The 25,634-nt window shown below is 32.5% G+C and overlaps 4 protein-coding genes and 1 pseudogene across 4 annotated transcripts; 3 read left to right on the forward strand and 2 right to left on the reverse strand.

Moving 5' to 3' along the window:
• The first annotated feature begins 2,063 nt into the window (after positions 1-2,063).
• On the forward strand, positions 2,064-4,388 carry INH3 (inhibitor-3). The gene is made up of 2 exons (XM_085739948.1): positions 2,064-2,233; positions 3,762-4,388. Exon 2 carries the CDS (start codon positions 3,834-3,836, stop codon positions 4,212-4,214), a length of 381 nt encoding a protein of 126 aa, XP_085596074.1. The 5' UTR covers positions 2,064-2,233; positions 3,762-3,833; the 3' UTR covers positions 4,215-4,388.
• A 1,503-nt stretch (positions 4,389-5,891) lies between these two features.
• LOC146958430 (uncharacterized) lies at positions 5,892-9,320 on the forward strand (annotated as a pseudogene).
• Positions 9,321-11,691: 2,371 nt separating this feature from the next.
• LOC146958431 (heavy metal-associated isoprenylated plant protein 39-like) lies at positions 11,692-12,866 on the forward strand. Its single transcript, XM_085739927.1, has 3 exons — positions 11,692-11,897; positions 12,259-12,340; positions 12,460-12,866. The coding sequence occupies exons 1-3, from the start codon at positions 11,889-11,891 to the stop codon at positions 12,663-12,665; spliced, it is 297 nt and encodes a 98-aa protein (XP_085596053.1). The 5' UTR covers positions 11,692-11,888; the 3' UTR covers positions 12,666-12,866.
• Positions 12,867-13,170: 304 nt separating this feature from the next.
• Positions 13,171-16,896, reverse strand: LOC146958432 (pentatricopeptide repeat-containing protein At3g60050-like). Its single transcript, XM_085739926.1, has 2 exons — positions 14,858-16,896; positions 13,171-13,906 (listed from the first exon to the last, which is right to left on the reverse strand). Exon 1 carries the CDS (start codon positions 16,475-16,477, stop codon positions 14,975-14,977), a length of 1,503 nt encoding a protein of 500 aa, XP_085596052.1. The 5' UTR covers positions 16,478-16,896; the 3' UTR covers positions 13,171-13,906; positions 14,858-14,974.
• Positions 16,897-20,879: 3,983 nt separating this feature from the next.
• LOC146958433 (F-box protein PP2-B10-like) lies at positions 20,880-23,827 on the reverse strand. Its single transcript, XM_085730301.1, has 3 exons — positions 23,331-23,827; positions 22,375-22,493; positions 20,880-21,600 (listed from the first exon to the last, which is right to left on the reverse strand). The coding sequence occupies exons 1-3, from the start codon at positions 23,589-23,591 to the stop codon at positions 21,168-21,170; spliced, it is 813 nt and encodes a 270-aa protein (XP_085586427.1). The 5' UTR covers positions 23,592-23,827; the 3' UTR covers positions 20,880-21,167.
• Positions 23,828-25,634: the final 1,807 nt, after the last annotated feature.

Here is a 25,634-nt window from a genome sequence, read left to right on the forward strand (position 1 = left end):
GTGAAATCATTAAGTGGTGAAGTAATGCCAGACGGGCTCTTGGATGCTTGCTGATATTCCTGATAGGACCAACCCTTTATTTTTGTGCATAGGCCAAGATTCTCATTTTCTCAACAAGAGGAAGCATAATTCGCAATTTGATTCAAAGTAAATAACTTGTAAAAAATTAATACTTTTGTGAAAATCGCAAGTTAAAAATAGTTGCTGTCATCTCGTTACTAGAGTTGCTCCTCCTCCTCTTGCACGCACGTACATACAAGTTAAAAAATAAAAAATTTGAGGCTTAAAACAAGGTTTTTACTTGGCTAATGGTTGAGACAACCCATGTAAAAAAATTGGGCGCCTCAGTAGAAGCGCAACGCCCCGTGTCGGATCCGTTACACTATAAATACGTTTTTAGTCAGATTGGAGGCATCTTTTAATCAATTTCGAGTATATAAACTTGTATCCTAGCAAACACACAGGAAGTTGTTCTCAACACCATTGAAGGAGATTTCTCAAGAATCGTTCATTAATTGTTCTTGTAATTCTTTTTTAATCTCTTTCTCTTGTTTATTTGTCATGAGTAACTACACCATTCGTTGTTGGGGATGAGTTGAACTAGATGAATACTTTTATTATGTGATTTGATCTTTGATTATTAATGAAACCTATTGAATTATTTTTCTTATCTCCGTGCTTAATGCTTTTATTGATTGGTCACCTATAAATTGATGTTCATATTGTGAAACAAATGTTGAATTTATGAATGCTTTGAGATAAGAAATTCTTGCCTTTTTAATCTAAGGGTAGATGCAAACCCTTGAAACTATTGGGAATTCTGGTTCATCCATGATTAATTCTAATATTAAATTTATTAAGGAATTCAAAGTTATTTTAATATTAACGATTCGGTCATTAAGGAATTAGGGCAAGATAATTTAGAGAATTTGGTAGCAATTCAATAGAGGGATTGAATAGTCGTAATCAATTCAACAACTCAAGTTGGAATAGGAAAGTCATCCTTAACAATTTTATTAATATAAAGGTCAAACCAAATTTTATTTGCTTAATTTTCATTATTGTTATCAAACAAATTCAGTACCTTTTTGTTCAATTAAAATATAAAAAATATCATTTGACAGTATAACACAATCCTCAAGTTCGTTTGTCGATCTTATCGTTTTAATTTTACTACTTACACGATTTCGTACACTTGCAAAAATCAATATCACCGACAGTCAGAATCACCAAGAAAATATAGGCACGATTTGGTGGAAGTTCACTATTTAAGAAATTCCATTTAACACATTTATCTGCCCAAGATAAATTCATCTGCCCAAGATCAACTCCACATTTTGATTTGATCCTTAAATTCATCTGCCCAAGATAACTACTTGTTGTTGTTGTAAAGTTATTCCATGGAACTCCTGCATGCTCTTGTTGCAACGTACATGCATGCAGGAGTTCTATGAAATAACTTTGCAACAACAAGAGCATTTATCTTAGGCAGATCAATTTAAGGATCAAATCAAAATGTGGAGCCGACACTGTCATCGCGTGTTAACTGGTATTCCTTAAACAGTGACATTTTATCAGCTCGTGCCTATATTACTGTATTGATCAATTTTTATTGCGACAACACGTGTAAATTATGAACAATATATTTTTTTTTTTATGAAAAATTGAAGATAAGTTCTATTCGATCCATTAAAACGGACCATAATTTTATCTCTTACCATTAATTTCTTTTATTTTTTTTTCCGAATATCAATTTTCTAACGACAATTCATAATTTACCCAAACATAATTCAAAAAGATTTATTAATTTTAATTTTTTTTTTGGTCAAGTAGCCTGGTGGCTAGATTCACACACATTATGTGTGGAGAAGTGGAGAATCCGGGGTTCGAACCCCAGCCCTACACAAATTATCCCTGGTAGTAGCTACCAACTGAGCTACACTTACGAGATGTTAATTTTAATTTTTTAATAAATCCCAAATATTCATTTTTCTATAGAAGAAGGAAAAAATAAAATTTTCAATGAAAATAATTTATTCTCGAAAAGGGACTCGATTCTCTTCATCCCTTTATTCTTTCCCTCGTCACAAAAAATCGCATTTCACAAAGTAGAGTGCATTTCTTCTCCATTTCTCTCGCCGTCGATCATCAACCTGAAAACGCCGTCGTTTCGATCTTCTCATTGTTTTTCCACGACGCCACACCTGATTCTCTTCCTCCTTTACAATCGAAGGTTTTCCCCTTCCTCATACCTCTTTTTCATCATTCAATTTTTCGAAATTAGTTTTTCAATTGCCGAAAAATTGATCCAATTTTTGTATAGAGTTTCTTCTGTTTGATTCATGTAGATGCATCGTTTTTGTTTGTGGGTATTTTATTCCAATTTGTTGATGAAATATGAGTATGGAAAATGGTGTTTGTTAATTGATTTTTGATCTAGGGTTTCTGTGGGTAATGTGCGGATTGTGCAAAAAATGAGAGCTTCGTTGCTGTTTTAGGTTTTGATATGCTTTTTGTTTCCGTTTTAAGTGTGGATTTACTAAATTGATGAAATTTGTTAGGAGAAAATGTATATCAGGTTTAGATATGGGTTCCCTTTTTATTGATTTTTTTTCTTCTTTTTGTGTCTATTTAGCTGGATGAATTTACAGGGTTGTTGCATGTTGTGATGAGATTTGGGTGTGATTTAACATGACTTGATTTCGCATTCTGCGATGTTGCTGTCATGTTATCCCTTTTAATGCTTGCTTGTTTTGATCTTTTTATTGGCTTAATTTGGTTATGTTAATTTTGGGTCTTTCAGTATTTAGGATTTTGTTCATTCGCATAGCAATATGAACCCAAAGAAAATAGAAGGCTACTTTCCTGATTTGATCAGGCTCTATTTTTTATAACTGATTTGATGGTGCGTTTGCGATGTTGCTGTTATCCTTTTTTAATGCTAGCTTGCATGTTTTGTTTCTTTTTATTGGCTTAATTTGGTTATATTGATTGGTCTGGGCGTTCAGGAATTTGTTCATCTTCTCAGCATTATGTTCCAAAGAAATTAGAAGGCTTCTTTCCTGAGTTGTTCAGGAAAGGTTGTGTATGCATGTAGAGTTCCCTTGACCGGATATAAACTCATGTCTGTTATTATTTTTGCGTTCACTTTCCGTGATCTGATTGGGTTTCTGATAGTTGTTAGTAGATCTGAATAGTGATGTTATGCCTTCCTGTTTTGTTTTCATTAAATAGTTGTTTGTATGTGCATGTTCAGTAAGATTCTAGTATTATGTTTTTAAGGTTCTTATACTATTGTAATTAGTTTTGGATGTTATTAATGTTCTGATTTCCTGTTCATATTCAGAAGCTGTTTTTGCATCTTCTGCTTTCCATCCACTCATGATGTTTCTCTTCATTATTATTATGATTACGAATGTAGTTTTGTTGACAGATTACGAATGCAAAATTGATCATACATGATCTTTGTACAAGTTTGTCAAACCAAGCGTTGTTTATAAAAATACTAACAACAACATCAGCCAAGCCTTATTTATCCCACTAAGTGGGGTTGGCTACATGGATCAAATTACGCTATGGTGTTCCATCATAAAACCATATTCCGATTCAACTCATTAATCTCTAAGTCTTTCTCAATAATTTCACGTATAGTTTTTCTAGGTTTTCCTCTGCCTATAGTTTCTCTTATAGTTTTTTTACAGGTCTTCTCTTATAGTTTTTCTATGTTTATTAAGAACTTGCATTATTTTTTATTTTTTCAGTTAAGATCTAAAAAACGTGCATCTCTCCGGTATCTTGGACTATTAAAGAATTCAGTCCCTTTTTTGCTAAGCATGGACAGACGCAGGAGCACCAACCGGCCAGTAGCGTTGTCTTCCCCTTCTGTTACTGGCACCACCACCATAACAATTGAAAGCTCAGTTCCATCATCTTCTTCATCTCAGCAGGAACAACAGCAACCTGAAGTCCTTTTTCTCCCGCTCAATCGCAAGAAGAAGGTGGTCTCGTGGAAAGACGGTACTGTGGACAACGAGTTCATGCAGAAAAAGAGTTCCAAGAAGTGTTGTATCTTTCATAAAGAAAAACCTTTTGATGAAGATGATAGCGATGAAGATGATGTACCACACGACTCTGACAAACATGACAATCCCCATGATCATAGTGACAATGGATTTTGTTGCAAGAATCATGACGAAGCTGGCCCAAGCAGTTAGTTTTGGTTCTGATTGATCAGAGAGTGGTGATTACTGAACCACATAAGCCTGATATTTTGTTGTGTAAATGTTTCTAGAATTCATTCAACTTAAGTTGATTAGTAAAAGGAATTGTTTAAATTTTGTTACAAGTATAAATCACGACATCATAATCAGAGGAGTGTTTAGTTTAAACTTAGCGTTGATCCCAAGAGGTTGTAAGGTTAGACTCTTACCACCGAGTTAGCACATGTATCATGTTCACTTGTCTACGAACCAAGTTGAGTCTAACAGAATGAACTAAGCTATAACAGTGTGACGAGCCACGCTTGAATAGATTTTTTTTTTTTTTTGCAGGCCCTACTTTTGAAAATAATTGACCACATCAAATTTTGACTCAATTCCCTCTGTTTCATCTCTCCCTCTTCTCCTCACACCCATTTCCCATTATTCTCCTACCTTTCTCTCAAAACTCAAACCCATTTTTCCCTTCACTTCTTACCCCCATCTCGCCGTAACCCCCCATCTGCCACGATGCTCCACCATGACCCTTTTGTCTCTGATTTTGATGCAATGTGTAATTCTGGTGTTGTTGCCTTTTCTTGCCTTGGATTGTTCAAATAAAGTGCAAAACGTGGACTTTTTGAAGTGTTGTTGCTTATTAGTTCAAATTTGAAGGGTTTATTTTTTGTTTTTACAAATTGGGTTGTTTTGATTTAGCTGAATAATTCATGAGTGTGATGAATTCCTTTGTTGACTCATGAAAGGTTTTTGTTTTTACAAATGGGATTGTTTTTTATTTAGGTTTCTTTGTTGAAATTTTCTGGGTTCGAATGAGTTTTTTCTAGACTCAAATATATTACAATTTTTTTGATGTTGAAGAAGATGGAATCGAGGATGAAGAGGAGGAGGAAGAGAAGTAAAAAAAGAAGTGATCCAGTTTTTTATTTTTTTATTTTTCTGGATTTGTTTGTATGAATGTAGAAATTGGAAATGAATGCTCAAATTTTTAAATATTTATATTCTGTTTTACTTCAAAAAGGATTTTTTTTTAGATATTTATACCGTATTTATTTCTTTAACTAAAATTATGTATGTGTGTTTTTATTGGTTGAATTAAAAGATGAGTTAAAAATTCCCATGGTCAGCAATTCACTAGTATGCTCTATCACACTAAATTTGAATATATTTTTTCTTTTTTAAAAAAAGTGTCACCAAATATACAATTTTTTTAAATTGTTAAATACATTTATACTCCCAATTAATTTTATTGTAATTTGATTTCCAAGAACATGACTCATTTAATAAGGACATTACTGTATGAAGTTTGAACCCACATTCTCCACTTATTCAGCTTTTTTTTTTAACAAATTTTTCACTTATTCACTTTAATGAGTGAATCTCTTGTCACTAGACTATTTAAACAAACAAAAAAAACAAAAAAATATTGTAATTTCGTTGATTATAATAATACTACATTAACAAAATCATATTTTTTCTTTTCTATGTCCCGTTCCAATTTTATCGGATATCCATGAAGATTTTTTTCTTTTGAAAAGCTTGCTTTGACATTTGGTTTTAGTTTGATGCTTCCAGGAAGTTGACTTACTTATTACAAGTGAAAATTATGGGTATATTATAGTATAAGTTGTGTGAGTGAAACGAAATGCATAATTAAAAATACATTTAAGGTTTTTTTTTTTTTTTTTTTTTTTTTTCTTTCAAAAAACTTGCCTTGACATTTGGTTATAGTTTGAATGTTTGATGCTTCCAGGAAGTTGTTTTAGCTGTTACATGTGACAATGATGGGTGTATTATTATTATATATAAGTTGTGTAAATGTAATGAAAGCATCATCCAGTTCCAACAGAAACAGAAAGAGAAAAGATGGGAAGATATTACAAATGTGTAGTACTTTTGGTGTTAATTGAAATTGCACAAATATGCTTGTGTGTAAATTCAAACATCCCCTGCATTGAAAAAGAGAGGCAAGCCCTTCTCAATTTCAAAGCATCCATTGCACATGATTCACCAAACAAGCTTTCCTCATGGAATGGCACTCAATGTTGCCAATGGGAAGGCATTGGTTGTGACAATGTTACTGGACATGTTGTCAAACTTGATCTCAACAATAACACTTACTATTCGCCACTAATTGCTCCAAATGTGAGCTCATCTTTGGTGCAATTGGAACACTTGACTTATTTCGACTTGTCTGGAAATAATTTCAGTGGGAGTCCAATTCCTATGTTCATCGGTTCCATGGGACACCTTGAGTACCTCTCCCTCTCTAATGCTGGTTTTAGCGGGAGGATTCCCAACAGTCTTGGAAATCTCAAGAACCTGCAATTTCTTGATCTCAGCTTCAATGGCTATGTCTCTTTCTTTCTCAAGTTTGTAGGGAAAGGATTACAGATGGATGACGACGCTAGTTGGATGTCAAACCTTCATTCACTCAAACACCTTGACATGAGTTATGTTCTGCTCAGTCACACACACAACTTGTTCCAGGTACTCAATTTACTTCCTTCCTTGTTACATCTTCACTTGTCTTACTGTGAAATTGACAATTCACTCATTCCTCGTTATGCTCTCCAAAATATGACATCTCTTGTCTATCTTGATCTCTCATCAAATCACCTTCATGGCACTATTCCTGAGTCTTTTCGAAACATGACTTCCATTGAATCACTCAACCTTTCTAACAACAATTTCACTTCTATTCCATCATGGTTCAGTCACTTTGACAAACTTACCCTTCTTTATCTTTCATCCAATGGCCTTCATGGTCCAATTCCTGATGCCTTTCGAAACTTGACTTTCATTGAATCCCTTAGTCTTTCTGGAAATAGTTTAACCTCAATTCCATCATGGCTTGCTGAGTTAAAGAGACTTACTTACCTTGATCTAGAGTGGAATCAACTAACTCTTACTGATTTTTTTCTATCATCAATCATAATATATAAACATGTGTCGCCTACAAGTATTAGATTTATCAAATAACAAGCTTCAAGGAGAATTAATGGGAAACTACGAATTATCTGGATGTTTTTCTTATGATTTGGAGGTATTGGATTTAAGGTATAATGATATCACTGATTGTCTGCCAACTTGGTTGGGGAAACTTCAAAATCTAATAAACCTTAATTTTGGTTTTAACTTTTTCTATGGACCTATCCCATTGTCTATAGGAAAAATGTCAATGTTGGAAGAACTAGATCTATCCCATAATTCATTGGAAGGAGTCCTTTCAAGTAATATTGGCCAACTTGTCAATTTAGCTTACTTAGATCTTTCTTCTAATAAATTGTATGGTTCTATCCCACAAAGTCGGAAACTTACACATATATATTCTCTTGATCTTTCAAACAATTCTTTTAATGGGTTTATTCCAGAAAGTCTTGGTCAACTTGTCAATTTGGAATATTTAGATATTTCTTCAAACAAATTGGATGGAATAATGTCTATGGAAAAAGGATGGCGTTTAAATTTGAGTTATTTGAATCTCTCCCACAATCAAATTCGTGGTTCACTTCCAAAAAATATTGGCCATATAATTTTGTCTTTGGAAAACTTGTTTCTAAGTAATAACCACTTAAATGGTTCAATACCAATCTCTTTGTGTCAATTTCGACTGAGCAACCTTGATCTTTCAAAGAACAATTTATCCGGAGAAATTCCAAATTGTTGGGAGAATAATCTAGTATTGTCAGATATAAATTTGTCGTCCAACAAACTAACTGGAGCATTTCCAAGCTCATTTGGGAATCTTTCCTCACTGAATTGGTTGCATTTGAACAATAACAACCTTCAAGGAGAGCTTCCGGCATTTTTAGAAATTTGAAGCAATTGTTGATTTTGGATCTTGGTGACAATCAACTTTCTGGAAGTATACCATCATCATGGACAGCAAACACCTTCCCTTCATTGCAAATTCTTATATTGAGACAAAATATGTTTAGCGCTAGTATTCCTTCACAACTATGTCAACTCAGATCACTCCAAATTTTGGACCTCTCTAGAAACAAATTACAAGGTTCAATACCTCGATGCATAGGAAACCTTGAAGGAATGACATTGAGAAAATCAACATCATCATCAGTTCATATGCAGTCATACAATTTAATAGCAGATGCTCCTCAGATATGGTCAAATGAGTTTCTTGCAGATGTCGATGCATCACCTCCTGTTTCTGCTTATGGTCCTGCAGCTGATTGGCCTAGTCAAACTGTCACAGAAGTTGTGAAAGGAACAGAACTTGAGTATACCAAAATCTTGGAGCTTGTGGTCAACATGGACTTGTCACAAAATAATTTGGTTGGATTCATTCCGAATGAAATCACTTGGCTTACAGGACTGCATGGCTTGAATTTGTCAAAAAATTATTTGAAAGGAGAGATTCCTCGGTTAATAGGAAACATGAAATCACTGGAATCCTTGGACATGTCTCATAACCAACTTTCAGGCACAATTCCTAGTACCATGTCTGCTTTAACTTCATTGAGTCATTTGAACTTGTCGCACAATAACCTTTCAGGATCAATTCCCAAAGATAATCAGTTTTTAACTTTGGATGACCCGTATATTTATGCTAACAACCCATACCTTTGTGGATCTCCACTCCTAAGTAAGTGTCCTGGTCATATTACACATGGAACTTCTGAAACCAAAGGGGATGGAGACGAAGATGGGGTAGAAAAAGTATGGTTCTACTTCGTCATAGCACTCGGTTTTGCAACTGGCTTATGGGGAGTTATTGGCACTTTGTGGTTCAAGAAGAATTGGAGACATGCTTACTTCAGATGCGTGGAAGATATTGTTGACGAAATTTATGTGGCAGTTGTAATAAAAGTGGCAAAGATAAAGATGAATATGATAAGAAACCATAACCACGACCACGAGTGATTCTGTGTTTAAGTTTCTGTTTCATAAATGTTTTGTTTCAAATGAGAATAAGGTTCAGACCACACTTTGTATTTGCTTTCTTGTGAGTAAATTTCTCTTTGTAATTGTTTGAATGTATTATTTTTCCTTCATCATTTCAGTCAGTAAACTCATCTTTGTTGTCTTCATCCCACAATCACAAGTGTGTATTTTTATCGATGAAAATCACATATAATTTTTTTACAGGTTACTTGAGTTTACTGTCATTAATATTCGGTTTCTATTTAATCTTCAAGATAGCTTGGATATGTTTTTAGATTTGTTAAAATACATGAACTTTGATTCATATACCTATAAAATTATGAGTATATTGAGCAAAAATAATAATTTTAAATTTTGAGATAAGCCTGAAGAAATTGTTTACATTGACAAAATAAAATAAATACATTCATACAATTGTGGTATGAAGTTTCCGCCGTCATTCGTGGTAACAAGTCTCCGTCGAAATAAGTTTGAAGAAATTTTTTACATTGAAGAAAATAAAATAAAGGGTTAAATATGTTTTTTTGTCCCTATAAAATTGGGAACTTCTAAGTTTAATCCTTACTTAATTTTAATAGGTTTTTAAGTCCCTACAAAAAAAATTACTTCTAATTTTAGTCCCTATTACAACAAAGTTTGTTTAATTATCCTTACACTCTTAAATTTTTGTACGATTTTTTTGAGACAAGTTTAGAATACTATGAAAGGTTCATTAACTAAAATTTAGAATTTTTTAACATAAAACGAATTAAATATGAATTTTTTAAAATGGCAAAAGTTAAAGATAAAATTAACAAAATTTGGACGTAGAAATCAAATTTTGCGACAATTTTTTGCAGAGCAACTTTTAGTAATGTTCTTAACATGTGTGCAAAAAATTGTTCAAAAACTCAAGAGTTTAAGCATAAATTAAACAAATTTGAATTGAGGAGGAACTTAAACTGAGTGCAGAAAAATCTTTTAGGGACTAAAAGAACTATTAAAATTAAAGTAAGGACCAAACTTAAAAGGTCCCAATTTTATAGGGACCAAAAACATATTTAACCCTAAAATAAATATTTTCATACTAATTATTTTTTTCGTATGCATGAATTTTAGTTTGTTTTTTACCGTGTTATAGGTATGAAGTTTCCGTCGTCATTAACAGTAACTAATCTCCGTCAAAAACTTGTTCGACACATAATGTAAGTTCTCATTTTTTAACTACATTTTTCTTCCATATACAAGAGTTGGAGATCGAAGCGAATTTTAGTTTTAATCCATTGAAAGTTTTTTTTTTGTGTGTCAAAAATAAATTCATTTATAAGTTTTTTTATATGGACGAAATGACAATAACCACACTATAAACTCACACATAAAAGTGTTGGGGTTCGAACCTCGGTAACATTCAATCTAATCAATTTTGACATTTTTATCAGCTGAGTTATGACTTGTGGACAATTTTTTGTAATTTTTATACGTATAAAATTTGATACCACGTGATTTTTGTCCTAAGCATTCATTTTTGGACATTATATTATTAGAATTTAATTTTTTTATGGATATTATTAGAATTTAATTTAAAAATCAAAGAAGATATTTAGTAGCCAAATGCAAACATAAAACCATTAAACATTCTTTAAAAAAAAAACATTAAACATGTCCATGACTCAAAAATACTGATTTTAGATTTTGGAGGAATAAAACTATAAAAAAAAGTGTATGCAAGATTATCTTAATTGGTAGAGGCATTACATAATATATGCAGGGGTCAAGGTTCGAACCCCAAACGCTCAACTTCTCTACATTTAAAATGTGTGAGTTCCAACCACTATACTACTTGACAAAAAAAAAACTATAAAAAAATAAAAATTATCTGTGAAAAACAAAAAACTATAATAAAAATTAGGTGACTAACATCAAAATTTGGTCATTTTTATTGACCAAACATATGCATACTCTTTTACCTATACCAAAAATATATTTATTCACATTAGAATCCATTTGGTTTTACCTTTAAACGAAGTGATAAATACTACCTAAAAATTTAAACACACAACTGCAAAATTTTAGGCTCAAACTTAGATGAAAATGTTCCGTCTAATAATATCAATATTGTTAATTGAACTAAACAATATATACCAAATTTGAATAAACGAACCTTTCAAAAAGTCCATAGGGGTAGGGTAACCTCTCAAATGACAAATTATCCAACTAATTTGTATTGATCTTATTCAATCATTACAGTGAACTCACATCCATATATCACAAATTATCCAACTAATTTGTATTGATTTGAGTGGAGCCATTCAAACATCTTTAGCATTAACCGTGTGTGGTTTGTATAGATAGGGTAGAAGACTTTACCCTCAACATATTTTTTCAAATATGGGAATCTACTATACAAAATTTGCTGGTTTTTTATATTCTAAGGTGATACAATTTTGTTTTCTTTAGGTAGGAAAAGGTAAGTAGGTAACAATATAATAACAAGGTGAAAAGAAAGAAAAAAAAAAGAGAGAAATGAGAAGATATTTCAAATGGCACGTAACCTGCCATTACCACATCAACCATTTGTCCTATGTGTGCTTTTGAGTTGCATCATGCTGGCTAGAAAATTGCATTTTAAAGTGTCCATCCTTTGGATGTAATGTAACACACATAGATACAACCACAATTAAACAAGACAATTCACAACCGCACGCCTTACCTTATATTGTTACAAAAGCCACAACTTCTCAAGCCTTCATTCTCATCTTCCTTGTTTTCACATCATTCTTCCCTGTGACAATGGCTCAGGTATGGATTCTCTCATTTGGGTTTCTACAGAACAATTTTTTCTTGTTACTGTTAATACTCCATCCATGTGCGCATATATTCATTTTACAAACTCTAGCTGAATTATTATTAATTAAAGTGAAAAAAAATAAGAAATAGATAAATCATTATTAATTAAAGTGACACTAACGACTATTTTAAATTGTTTTTGAGGGAATTTGGAATCTATCTCTTGAGGTTATAAGGTCAAATTCTAGCTGAACTGACGCCTCATGTACTGTTTGGTTATAGTTAAATGAAAGATTCGATTTAGAATTTTGTTTACCACTTTTTCTATCCTCTTATGTTTGTCTCAATATGATGTCCCTCACTGGATCCATAGCAAAAGGTGGTGTTAAAGGTTCTCACTATGACAGATGACAAAACAAAAAAGAAAGCAATAGAAGCAGTTGCTGATATCTATGGTGAGAATTTATGATTTCATTTTCATTTGCTCCAATTTACCAGAAAACTAAATTTCTGCCCTGGAAACACATTAATGGAATAAAATTCATCTGTGTAACTGTTGGTACTTTTATAACAGGAGTTGATTCAATCGCTACAGATGTGAACGAACAGAAGTTAACAGTTATTGGCGAAATGGATACAGTTGCAGTAGTGAAGAAGCTGAAGAAAGTAGGGAAGGTAGATATAATATCAGTTGGACCTGCCAAAGAAGAGAAAAAAGAAGAAAAGAAAGACGAAAAGAAGGAAGAGAAAAAAGAGGAGAAACAAGAGGAGAAAAAATAAAGACAATACACATCAATGCTGAGAAGTTATCTTCATCATAACATGAAATTCATTTCATTGATGAGAAACTATGCTGAGCTCAAACAAAAATTCATTAAGGTGTAAATGACTTCTATAGTGATAATATCTATGACTTCGGTTCATGATTGTAAAATGTCACAAAAATGGGTAAAAGGCAAAAAGATTTGGCATCCCTACTAAGATTCATTTTCTATAAACAAATGGAACCAAAGTACATAAAGGGTTTTCAAATAACATGATTGCTTGATGACCAAATAACTTTCACTAATCATTCTGTTCAAATCATTTGGTTAGGTATGGAGGTAAATGATGTGCAACAAATACAAACTCCATGGTAAATGCTGTTAAAGTTAAATATTATGACGCTCTAATGAAAACCATGTAGTTAGTTTCATAATTTCAATTTCAACTGTTAGGAAAAAGTCAATTCAAATAAAAATAAGCTTATGATTAAATAGTGAGAAGCAAAAATAGTGTCACATGGTTGGAGACTAGTGATACAACTATATGCAAAGATTGATAAATATTGTAGGATGACAGCAAAAGCCAAGAGAAGCATAAGACCAAAAAGAAAGGAGATAATTATGATACATTCATATGAAAAATAGAGGCCCTTGCTCTGTGGCTGTAAATTCTTGCATCGTAGGTAACTATGTTTAAAGATTTAACCATCATTAATCACCTAAATGTCTTCATAATGCTGAAATTTCTTAAAAAAACGAACTTTGGCGTGACTATGGGGAATAATGTTAAATTACCCTGAACGCGAAATCAACATATAATGGTTCCAGTTCCCTTTTTCAACACAGTCGCACTTTGACATTCAAATGAACTTGATTATTTCAGTGTGTGAACAAAATTCTCTTCTGCATTGTTGGCATCAGCTCCTTCCAATCTTGATACACAGGGTGCTATGATAAATGTGAATCTGAAGAATGCTGATACTGAATTAAAAAATATTTACCTAAGATTTGGCAGCTTTGATTATCTCCATATAGGGCAGCTCCTGTTATAACCTGTTTACTAATACAAACATAATGAATGAATAAACCACCACTGTTTAATTTGGACTTAGCATAGCATCCTAACTATTTGGACTTTGTGATCCCATTATGCATATTGACAGAAGTCTGTCTTTTTTTAAGAAAAAAATGGTATGCAGAGACATCGCTATAGAGGAAGGAATCCCAACTAGGCCGGCACCCTATGCTCTAAATCATCTGCAGCATACCAAAAATATGTCAAAAAACAAAAATTAAATACAAAAATATGGGGGCATAGACCAAACCCATGCAAACAGTTAATTATTTAAATCTGTAAGTAGGCAATGATTTTAGCTGTTTGCTCCGGACTTGTGAAATACACCAACGAACCAGGAGACTTAGTCTTACAATTCAAAAATTAAAAGAGCATTTTAATTATAGATCTGATCTAAAAATCATGAATGATAGACATAAATTTCAGCTGATACAAAACAGTAATGAATAACATACAAATGAAAATGATGCCCCTACAAATATCAACAAAGGGGATGACCACAATAATTGAAATATATAATGAATAATGTAACTTTAGTAAAACATTGGAAACTAAAGATAATATACCAAACAGTAAAAATAAATACTATTATACAGACAACGGTTTTCCCTCGACAGAACACTGTTGAGACTTTTACAGGTGCTAAATTTTTTTCTTTAAACATACAAGAAGATGGCTTTCAAATCTAATACACTATAATTAGGGGAAGGGAAGGAACATGTATCATTTCCAAAAGCTAAGAAGAACAACTAGTATATGAAATAATGGATGGACTGTCAAGTGTATATGGATTATCAATCCTTTATCCACTTGCAACTTATAAATGGTTACAGCAAAAGCAAAAAAAATGAAATTACATGACTAGAGTTAATCTAAATTACTTGACCCATAAACAAAATATTTTCTGTCAGAGGAACAAAAAGTTCACTTTACTTTATAAAAGTAAAGATGATTTTGGCACCCCAACAATAAGCTCTTTGCAATATGCAGGCACATATGAATTGAAAGAATCAAAATTAAAATAATGAACTCAAATATTGATCATATGTTACACAAAAATGGGTATACAGGATTACATTTTGGCTGCTCAGTGTATAAAGAATTTTATATTAGGGTAATGGGGGACCACGTACTTCTTTTCTCCAGCATCTAACCAGCCGAAGATGTAGCAGGTAATTGGCCTAAGTTAACCAAACCAAGAGGCAATGCTCCATGAGTTAACATGTTCGATTTAAAAGTCTTGTTTAAGACTACATCTTATACCCTTTGAATCTTGAAAGTAAATGGGCATACTTCCCTGTCTCCGTCATTTGTTTTATCACCTCACGAGCATCAGCAACCCTTCCAGCATTCCGCAAACAACTCACTAATGTAATATAGACAACAGAATTTGGACTACAACCTTTGCTTTCCATTTCCTTGAACATTGAGCATGCTTCGTCGAATTTCCCTGCCATGCATAATCCCCGAATCATGGAATTGTATGTAAAAACATTTGGGACTAGTTCCTTGGAAAGCATTTCTTGAAACATTTCCTGCGCTTTCTCAAGTTCACGTGCCACTACATATCCGGTTATCATAACAGTATAAGCCACCACATCTGGCATGCACCCATTCTTTTTCATTTCATCGAAAAAATATTTGCAGGCATCCAGTTTCCCAGCTCTGCTGAATCCATCTATCAATGTGGTGAAATGAAGTACAGTAGGCTCTATACCTGTTTCTCTCATGTGATTCAAAAGTTTAAGAGCTTTAAATTGTTCCTTTTCTTTACCGAGATCCTCTTTATCGAGATCCCCTTTACCGACATCCCCTTTACTGATAGCATGAAGAAGAATGTTGTAGGTATGAAAATCTGGAGAAAATCCATTTCTATCCATCTCACCAAGCAGTGTGTGGACCTGATCCACCTTTCCAAGTCTGTACTTGGCATAAATGACAATATTATAAGTTAAAATATCTGATGAATAACCATCAAGCAACATCTGTTCATAAACCCACTCAATCAATTTGTACTGGTTTAGCACGAGAAAACTGTGTAGAATTGCATTATAGGAATGCTTAAAAGGCCTATAGTTAAAGGACTTCGATTTTATGAACCTCTCCACCAATGTCTTAGCCAGGCCCGCCTCGCCACAAGTACAAATCAAAATATTGAAAGTACGAGCAGTAGCCTTATAACCTTTCCCAATCATCTCATCGACCAACCTCCACAACGCCTTAAACTCTTTGCACTCGGCATATATGTTCATAATCAAGTGATAGGCATTCGCCGTGTGCCGATAATCCCCCTGCTGACCACACCACACAAAAAACTTATAAGCCAGCTTTGCACACCTGGTCTTATTCTCAATATTTATATTCTTCAAAATTCCAAAGAGAACCTCTCTAACAAGAATCCCCGAAGGTCTTATACCCAACTCCTCTAAAACCAACCTAGCATCTAAACCAGGACCATCTTGTCTAAGAACCTCAAGAGCCCTCTTAGCATCTAACTTCACACTTTCAATGAACCCTTGTCTGAGCGAAAATGGATTTTGATCAAAACTCGAATCCTCGTTCAAATGAAACCCTTTATCCAAATTAGAATCAAAATCAGAAACTATTTTCTTCAAAGGCTCCTCAATACATTCAAACTTATTATTATTACTACCAGCAAACGTATCCTTGCACAATCTCCGCGAAATAACAAAACAATGAGAAATTTTGAGGACAACCCTTTTCCTTAAACCTAAAAGGGCTATTGAATTCATGGTTAGAATTCCAACCCATCATCTCTGCAACTCAGAAACGCTCAACAACAACAAACACGATTTTTCCAGTATAACAACCAAGTTTCCTTGCAATGGAACCTTCCAGAAATTCTTTAAGCTAAAAAATTTATGGATATCCATCGAATTGAAAACATGCGGGTTGTTGAAATTGAAGAACAGTGAAAAAATGTGAAAGGGGCGATATAGCGTACCGTGTACGATGATGTTGTGAGGTGTCGATAGAAACAACGTTGTTGGTGACGATAAATGGTGTCATATGAAGATGCAATACATTGTACCAGTCTTTGATTTGGTGTTAGTGAAAAGAGAAAACCTGCAAAACCCTACGGAGGAAGAAGAAGATATTATTCGTGAGGGTAACACACCGTTTTGGTTAAATGTAAAAATTATTATTTTATATTTTAAGTTTTTTTTTTTTTTTTTACTTATATTTTCCTTTTAAGAATAGAAATGTTAACTTATGTCCCTTATTGACACTCATTTTTTGTTTCTTAAATAGGTCTCAAGTGTAAACGTCACTTATTTATAATTTTTTAATAGTAGTACCTAAGAGCATCCACAATGGTGAGGTCTTCACCATTTAAGACCTGGTATCTAATAGGTACTCCCATTGTGGGAAAAAAATTAGAGGTCTTAGAGCATACACATCGCCTGCAAAATGCCGTGGTATCTCATTTCCCCATAGCAATATGTCAGGCTTTTTCTTGGCACCGTAGTATTGCATTGCTACGGTAGTTTTCCTGTTTTCTTTGATAAAAATAATATAAAATATAAATGTAAGAGATATTGTGATGTTTGATGAGACCCATTTTAAAGTTTTAGATGAGTGGTATGAATATTTAGAAAATATAAGTGAGTGGTTTAAATAATTAAAAAGTGAAATAATATAATGTAGGGTTAATTAAGTTTTTAGTCCCTGTAAATATTTACAGTTTTGTTTTTAGTCCCTACAAAATAAAATCACACTTTTTAGTCCCTGTGACATTTTCCTTAAGCATTTTAGGGACCAAAATGTTGATGGAAAATTTTTACAGGGGCTAAAATGCTGATGGAAAATTTTTATAGGGACTAAAAATGTTGATGGAAAATTTTATAGGGACTAAAAAGTACGATTTTATTTTGTAGGGACTAAAATCAAAATCCTGAATATTTATAGGGACTAAAAACTTAATTAACCCTATAATGTATTGAGTGGGGTCCATTTATACCACCCATATGGATGACATGTATGTGGGTGCTCTTAAAAGATCAAGGTCTAACTTAAGACCCCATTCTTAAATGAGCCCACATCACTTTTTATTAAAATAATAATTTTCATGGCTATTAAATAATATTTGTGGGACCATATTAGACCCTTTGTTAAAGGATCTCCATTGGGGTGGTTGAGTACCTATTAAGTACTATTATTAAAAAATTATTAAAAAGTGATGTGTCTATGTGAGACCCATTGAAGACCTCAAAATTTAGGGTCTCCATTGTGGATGCTCAAACAATCAATCACTCCAACCCAAATCTCATACAAAGTTCTTTAATGGGACCCATTAATCAACTATCAATAACTTTATATCATTATATTTCAATTTTTTAATATTAAAAGAGTGCAGGTCCCGCTTAAAAGTGGAGGTTTTAAGTAAGACCCCGGGTCTTATAAGTGTGTGTTTGGTTCAGCTTTGGATAGAATTGATTCTGATAGAATTGATTCTGGCAGAATTGATTTTGAGAGAATTGATTTATATTTGGATACAATAATGCACAATTGATTAAACAGACTGAATGTTGTTTGGATAGTTTTGATCAAAATTACTTTTGAATGTATAATTAGTAAATTAGACATTGCTAAATACAAATAAACAGACAAAGTTGAATGTATATGTAGAAAATACCAAATGTAGATATATTATGGGGTAATAGTCACTTTGGTCCCTGAATGTGTAATGATTAGTCATTTTAGTCCTTCATTGTATCAAAATTTCAAAATAGTCCTTGATTGTGCATTATGTTAGTCAAAATAGTCTTTGACACTAAAATAACCTTTCAATGCTCACAATAACTATTTTCATATAGGGACTAAAATGACAATAAACATGTACTTATAAGGACTAATATGACAATAAGTAAGTATATTGAAGGACTAATCTGACAATATTAATTAAACATTTTAACATCAATGACTATTTTGACTAACAAAATGCATAATCAGGGACTATTTTGAAGTTTTGATACATTGAAGGACTATTTTGACTACTCATTACAATTTCAGGGACCGAAGTGACTATTACCCCATATATTATTTATTCTAAATAAATAAATTTTGGGGAATTAGTCACTTTAGTCCCTGAATAGGAAAGGAGTAGTCACTTTAGTTCGTGAATGTAGAGAAATTGCAAAACAATCCCTGAATGTAGACTTTGTTGGTCAATTTCAGGGACTAAAGTGACTAACGGAGTCTACATTCAAGGACTAAATTGACAAACGGAGTCTGCATTCAGGGACTGAATTGACTAACAGAGTCTACATTCAAGGACTACTTTGCAATTTATTTGCATTCAGGAACTAAAGTTACGACTCCTTTCCTATTTAGTGACTAAAGTGACTAATCTCCCAACAAATTTTCTATATTAATTTAAAAAATAATAAATACAATCATTAAACCAATTTTATTTTACATAATATTTGTTCATATATTTTATATTTTTTGATAAAATATATTTAAGTTAAATAATAATAGAGTTAGTTGCCAAAATTGATAGAATATAGCGTAAAAGAAAGGTAAAAAAATACAGTAAATTTGAAAGGAAACACCGTAAAGGAAAATCAAAAACTTGGTAATTCATGACCATAAATATTTTATGGGGGCTAATTTGGTTCGTTAAGTTTGCTGATTAAATTTGGTTCATCAAATTAAATACAAAGCAAAAGGAAGGAGAATTGATAAAGGGAAATAAAGGAAAGTAATAGACTGTAATAATCAAATATAAAATTTATTGGAGAATTGATTCTAGCTAACTCGAAAGTTAGAAATTGTAGCTTCATCCAGAATTGCTTTTAGAGATGTGAATTGATTTTGAGAAGTTGAACCAAACATGTTGGAATTACAAGTTTTCACTTTTGAAGCTACCAAAAGTGCTTTTAAGGGGTGTAGAAGCTGAACCAAACACACTCTAAGACCCTAAAAAAATTCTTCCCATTGGGGGTACCTAATAGGTACCTGGTTTTATGACACAAGATAAAAATCTTAAAATAGAATTAAAAAATAAATATTGCATTGAAAAGATAAGTTTTCAAGCTTTTAAGGTTACAAATGTACAATTTCCAAGATTCAATTTCTATATTTAGTTTCTTATCTTGTGCCCTTAGGGCACAAGTTAGCAAGACCCTTTAAGAATTTGTATACTCTATTTTTAAGGTTTTTTTTTTTTTTATTAAAACTCTATTTTTAAGGTTCTAAAAAAAGGGTTTTTTTTTTTTTTTTTACAAATCTCTATTATTTAAAGTTGGAAACATATCATAAACCTCATTTAGACCTGAATTCATTAAAACTCTGAGTCAAAAACCAAATGCTCTGATGTCATTTGTTGAAAAATATGAATTGATCCCCCCTTATATTTCGAGGTATAAAATATTGGTTAGTACTCCCTCCGGTCCTATATATAAGAAAAGATTCTTTTTTTAGATACATTAAATAATTAATGTATCTCGTTTACAATGAAGATTAGATACATTGATTATTAAATGTATCTAAAAAATGAATTTTTTCTTATATATAGGACCGGAGGGAGTATTATAAATAAACTATTTATCAAAAAGTCATTATTTTGATTCAAATGTATTAAAGCACACCCTTAAGAGCACTTGAGATGGTTAGGATTCTTTCCCAACTTAACTAAAGATATTTTAAATTCAGCCTTAGGATTGCAAGTGTTAAATTTCAAGTGTAAGAATTTTGTCATCCATAGTTGCGCACAGAGATGTTTTGGTTCGCATAAAAAATAAAAAGTAAATGTATTAAATGCAACAAGTGGTTATTAACTTCTCATTCGACCAATTAAAAAAAACACAGCGAGGCAAGTGCAATTTGCTTCTCTACCAACATTGTTGATTGAACGAATTTCATCCTTTCTCAGACTTGCAATAACCTTCGTCGAAATCATTCTCTTTCTTTTGGTAATCATAGATATTTTTTTTGGTTGTTGCTGCCTTAAATAAAATAACTTCAAATTGAAATGCTTCCATTGTCTTCAAAGCTGGAAAATATTATCAACAATGGTGCAAAAGGTGATTAATACTCAAGTTTGCTAGTTTGGGTAGAAGTGAGATTGATTTCATCTACACTTTAATAAAATAGATATTGTTGACCGTAAAATTAGAGGAGAGAGAAGACTTTATTTTATTGGACAAGTGTGAAATTATGAGCCACTTGAATCTTTGAAATTCACAACTAAGATTTGGTGCAAGTCTTATGACTTACGCTTAGTGTTTACGAATCATGACTTTAAACAATATCCTTAAGATACTTTTTTAGTATTTCTCTAATTATAATTAGAGATGTAACTTATTATGTTATTCATATACTTAGTATGTTACATAGTATGATGAAAAGTTGAAACTTCAAATCTTCCAGCACTATTCTACCATCCAAGACACAAGACCCATGGTATAATAATGTTGGTTAATTGTCTACCTTAGGCCTAACTTCTATTCCTTCAAGAAAGAAATTCCCCTTGGTCTCACCAGCCTTTATCTCCATAACACTCATCTGAACTTCTTCATTTTCAAGGCTTGAGTTGAAGAACTCTCCCATCTCAATCTCCATCCACCCATCACTTCTCACACTAGGACGCGGCAATCCTACTACTCTGTCAGCACGACCGTAAAATCTTGCATGTTCTACATTTGGATCCAAACAGACAATTTTAGTGCTACTATGGCCACCTTCGACACCGACAGATAAATCCACAGGAAGGGTCTCAAACCCATAGCCATCAATCAATTTGAACACGAGATAAGCTGCATACTGAGTATTTGGAGACAAGGCAAGATTGTTAATCATCCCACGAATTTCGAGCCACCACACAAGACGAAGATTAGCAACTTCAGGGAACCTGTCCAACACAAAAGTTGCAGAGATGAGAATACAAGAATTGAGAAAAAGTTGAAAAGGCATAACATCACAAATGGAACATTTATACATGTGTACGTACACTGCAAGCTCATCAACTAAAATTTGCTAGTTGAATCAAAAGTTTCCAACATCAAAAAGAGTAATAACAGCAAAATATTTTCACCAAAAAAACTTTGAAACAGCTCAACTAATAAAAACATCAGTTATCATATATTGTACCAATGATAACTAAATTATTTCAAGTGTAATCGATTATGATAAACTTCTCAGTTACTAAGTTGTATTGTTTGTTATCTATAAAAAAAGTTATTAGACAGTGGACCAACATCACTGTTATTGAGGTTCAGATTCAGGTGTATGGTTAACTTTGGGATTGAATAGTCTAACAAGAAGTATTCACTTAGAAGGAAAAATGAAGAGACAGTGAGAGAAGCTGAAATGAAAAATATTTTCATTTAACTTTAGGTACATTCCTACTTCTCATTGTTTTTCATCTTTCATAGAAGAAAAGCCAGTTGATTACCGTTACAACAGATAAATACTAAGGGTATATTCAACCTCTCATTGTCGTTCATCTTGCATAGATGAAAGTTTCCTTGATGAGGGGAATAGGATCAATCAACGGTATAAACTCAGATATGAAATATAAGGAAATGGAATGAACAATTCGCCGAGAAAGGAGAAAGAACAATGTTAAAACAAACAAGGGAGAAGTTGGAAAAACCAATAAAAATGAGGGGGAAAAATGGCCAACCTGGAATCAGGCATAGCAGTCCAGATCCAATAGCGGTCATCATCACCCCAAGAAATGTGGAGAGATCTAGCAGCAAGCATGTAACACTTTTTTCCACTCTTTCTATCCAATTGAAAGCTCTGCATTTCAATATACCCAAAAGGCTTATGATTAGCATTCTGAACTAAGCGTTTAAAAAATCACCATATATTTTACAACAATCAATTGAGCATTCATATGTAACTGTAGAAAATACATGCATAGTAGCAGACTTTCTTCAGCCAATATATTTTACAATGCATAAACTGTTGAGAATCTTTAGATCTCAAAGATATTAGATGCCAGTATGAATTAAGGACTTTTGTTTTTTTACAATGCTCAACTAATATTGAGTCTTATCTTAATTATACTTATTTTACTTATATATACATTTGCAGGACACAGTTTAAAAGCACAAACAAATAAACAAAATGGTTAATTTATTTGATTAATTTGTAGGGGTACCCATTTAATAATATATCTAATAATATGAATCACCGACACAGACGCACACAAACATGGATAGTTACAGATTGACAGCGGTCATAATTAAAAAAAAAAAAAAATTAAATGTAATCAAAAGTGTGGTGACAACAGTCGGACACCAGACACGTTTTCAATCATCTTTCATAAGTGTAGGTGCTAGGTAGATCTAATCTATCGAATATCTTTACAAACCAAACCAACATGGTGGTTCAACGGAACATCGGATCTACTGCACTACCGTAATAATAATAATAAATGTACAAGATTATTATAAAACAAGTTATTTGCAAAGCGATCAAGTAATTTATAGATACATGCAGAAGTGAATTCTGATGATCAATGTTCAGTCAATATCTTAAGCCCTAACATGAAAGAACAATCAATTAAGTTTACGTATGATCAACGATAATAAACCCTAATATTTCAGACGATGATGAAATATGTGATGATACCTTTTTGGCATCGTCGATGATGATAGGTCGATCAGATAGGGCAAGATAGAGAGCCTTTTTGGAAGGAGCATTTGCTAGAGAAGGTGACTGTGAGATGATAGAGTTGATATCGAAAGGAAGAAAGTGATTCCAGACGGCATCGGAATCGGCGGCAGAAAGGAAAGTCTTGGAAACGACGGAGAGTCTGCCGGCGTCAACAGGAGTTGTACGAGACAGTATGGCGGAAATGCATCCTTCTGCCAAATCTTCAAACCCTGTCATTTTTCTGCTTTTTACGAAAAACAAAAGGTGAAAATGAGTCTTGTCTAGTCTTTAGAGTATTTATATACCGTCTTTTAGTGTTATTTTTTTTTTTTTAATCTTCCCATCCTTATGCCGTCTTTTTAGTGTTAATTTTTCTTAATCACAAAGAAAGAACATAATCCGTAGTTTTATGGAAAGTAAATAAAGTTCAGTTATTGAACTTGGAACTCGTTAACACTCGAGCCCAATTACGTTTATAAATATTTTTATTTTTTAATCAAAGGTTAAATATGACTTTTTCTCTATAAAATTATCAAATAATATTATCAATCTATAAAAATATGTACAATACTCACATATATTTTCTGTCGCTTAATTTATTTATATTTTAACCAAATGTATCACCTACACGTAATTGTTGAGATTAATCATCCCTTTAAAGTATTTGAGATCAATTTAAAGGAATCACATATCCCAACAAATGTTTTTGTATATGCACAACTTAAAGATTGACCTCTAATCCAAATGGTTAAGAGACTATGGTCTTCTAAACAAATGGTCAAAGATTTGATCTCTAACTCTTGCGTAAAGAAAAACATTTTTTGAGAGAGTATCAGATGAAGATGAGTTGCAACTAAATGACTGTTAAAGCTCTATATATATATATATATATATATATATATATATATATATATATATATATATATACATCATGATAAAAAAAATTGAGTATTTGCTAGTTTTTATGTAAAAAAAAGTGATTATCATATTGATTTACATGCAGTGTCGGACCCATATTGGCTACTATGTAGGCCAAGGCACCCACTTCATTTCTCACTGCCTTGCTTACATATGTCTAATACATAAATTTGGTACCCCTCTAGAAGAGAAAAGACAACATATACCACCTCCCTTTACATGACTATATAGTGGACCTAATTGAATGACAGTTAAAATTATATATCACTTTAGTGCCCCTCGATTAAACTAAAACAGAGACTAATTACTATGAAGATATAATATATGCTTTTTTTTATAGGAATATCCAACACATTTTAGCATGTATATGCACACAAGATTTTTTTTTCCTAAACAAACCAGAATAAAAATTTGAAACACACGAAAATAATACCATGTCAAAGATTGAATTGCACACAATTGATTAAAATAGAAGTGCATAGTACAGTCATATATATCAATATATTTTTTTTAATTTAATCTCATAACCACAGCCTTAGAACACTAGCATATAGTATTGTCAAAACAAAATAAACTAGCATATAGTATTCCATTCCAATACAAACTTATACATTTTATATAATAATCATGAACAAACTATCTAATTACAAGTAACAGAATCACTTTGCTCAAAAATAAAATAAAAAGTAACAGAATCACATCAAAAATTTATTATTTATAGAGAAATTTATTCTGGTAACTTGATCTTCAATTGGATTACTCATGTGTCCTTCCTTCATCCACACCTTTGCCAACTTGTTCCACTTCTGCAACATGATCTTTATTCTTTGATAAGTCTTCAATTCCTACACCTATAAGTATAATAACAACATAAAAATCAGAATCATATCATATATAATATAGCACAACATTATGCAAAATGTACTAGAGAAAAAGAAATACCCTGTGGTGATTGATTCTCCTCAGGTTTAGCAAACCAAGATCCATAATAATCCTTAACCCTGTCAACCATACCTTTTCCTGGACTAGCCACATTAATTATTCTCTTCAAAAAAAATCTCTGACTTGTCATCCTTACTAGCCAATATTCCATCCTCTTATTTCAATGGCTCTTCTTTCCTTTTATGTAGAGCTTCAGAAATCGCCTGAGAAAGTGCTTTATCTTCTTCGCTAGGCCTTAACTTTTCAGTTCCCTCATTACTACCTCTACCAGTGCCAGTTCCATCGTTATTGAGCTAAGAAGTTTCATATTTTTCAAGAGAGGAGAGTTTTATCTATTGTTGCAGAAGAGATTACATCAACTCCATCTGTGTAACTTTCGCATTTCGATTGTATCTCCACTAACTCGTCATAATATACTGC

This window comes from Medicago sativa, chromosome 1 (assembly GCF_051527215.1).
Source record: "Medicago sativa cultivar Bolivia chromosome 1, Bolivia_mono, whole genome shotgun sequence".
In the NCBI taxonomy this organism is placed as follows: Eukaryota; Viridiplantae; Streptophyta; class Magnoliopsida; order Fabales; family Fabaceae; genus Medicago; species Medicago sativa.

Coding starts and splice junctions, on each gene's coding strand:
- INH3 (XM_085739948.1), top strand. CDS start 3,834: ATGGACAGACGCAGGAGCACCAACCGGCCAGTAGCGTTGTCTTCCCCT.
- LOC146958431 (XM_085739927.1), top strand. Junction 12,341..12,459: donor AGCAGTTGCTGATATCTATG/GTGAGAATTTAT, acceptor CTTTTATAACAG/GAGTTGATTCAATCGCTACA.
- LOC146958432 (XM_085739926.1), bottom strand. CDS start 16,477: ATGAATTCAATAGCCCTTTTAGGTTTAAGGAAAAGGGTTGTCCTCAAA.
- LOC146958433 (XM_085730301.1), bottom strand. CDS start 23,591: ATGACAGGGTTTGAAGATTTGGCAGAAGGATGCATTTCCGCCATACTG. Junction 22,494..23,330: donor TCATCGACGATGCCAAAAAG/GTATCATCACAT, acceptor ATTGAAATGCAG/AGCTTTCAATTGGATAGAAA. Junction 21,601..22,374: donor ACTGCTATGCCTGATTCCAG/GTTGGCCATTTT, acceptor TGTGTTGGACAG/GTTCCCTGAAGTTGCTAATC.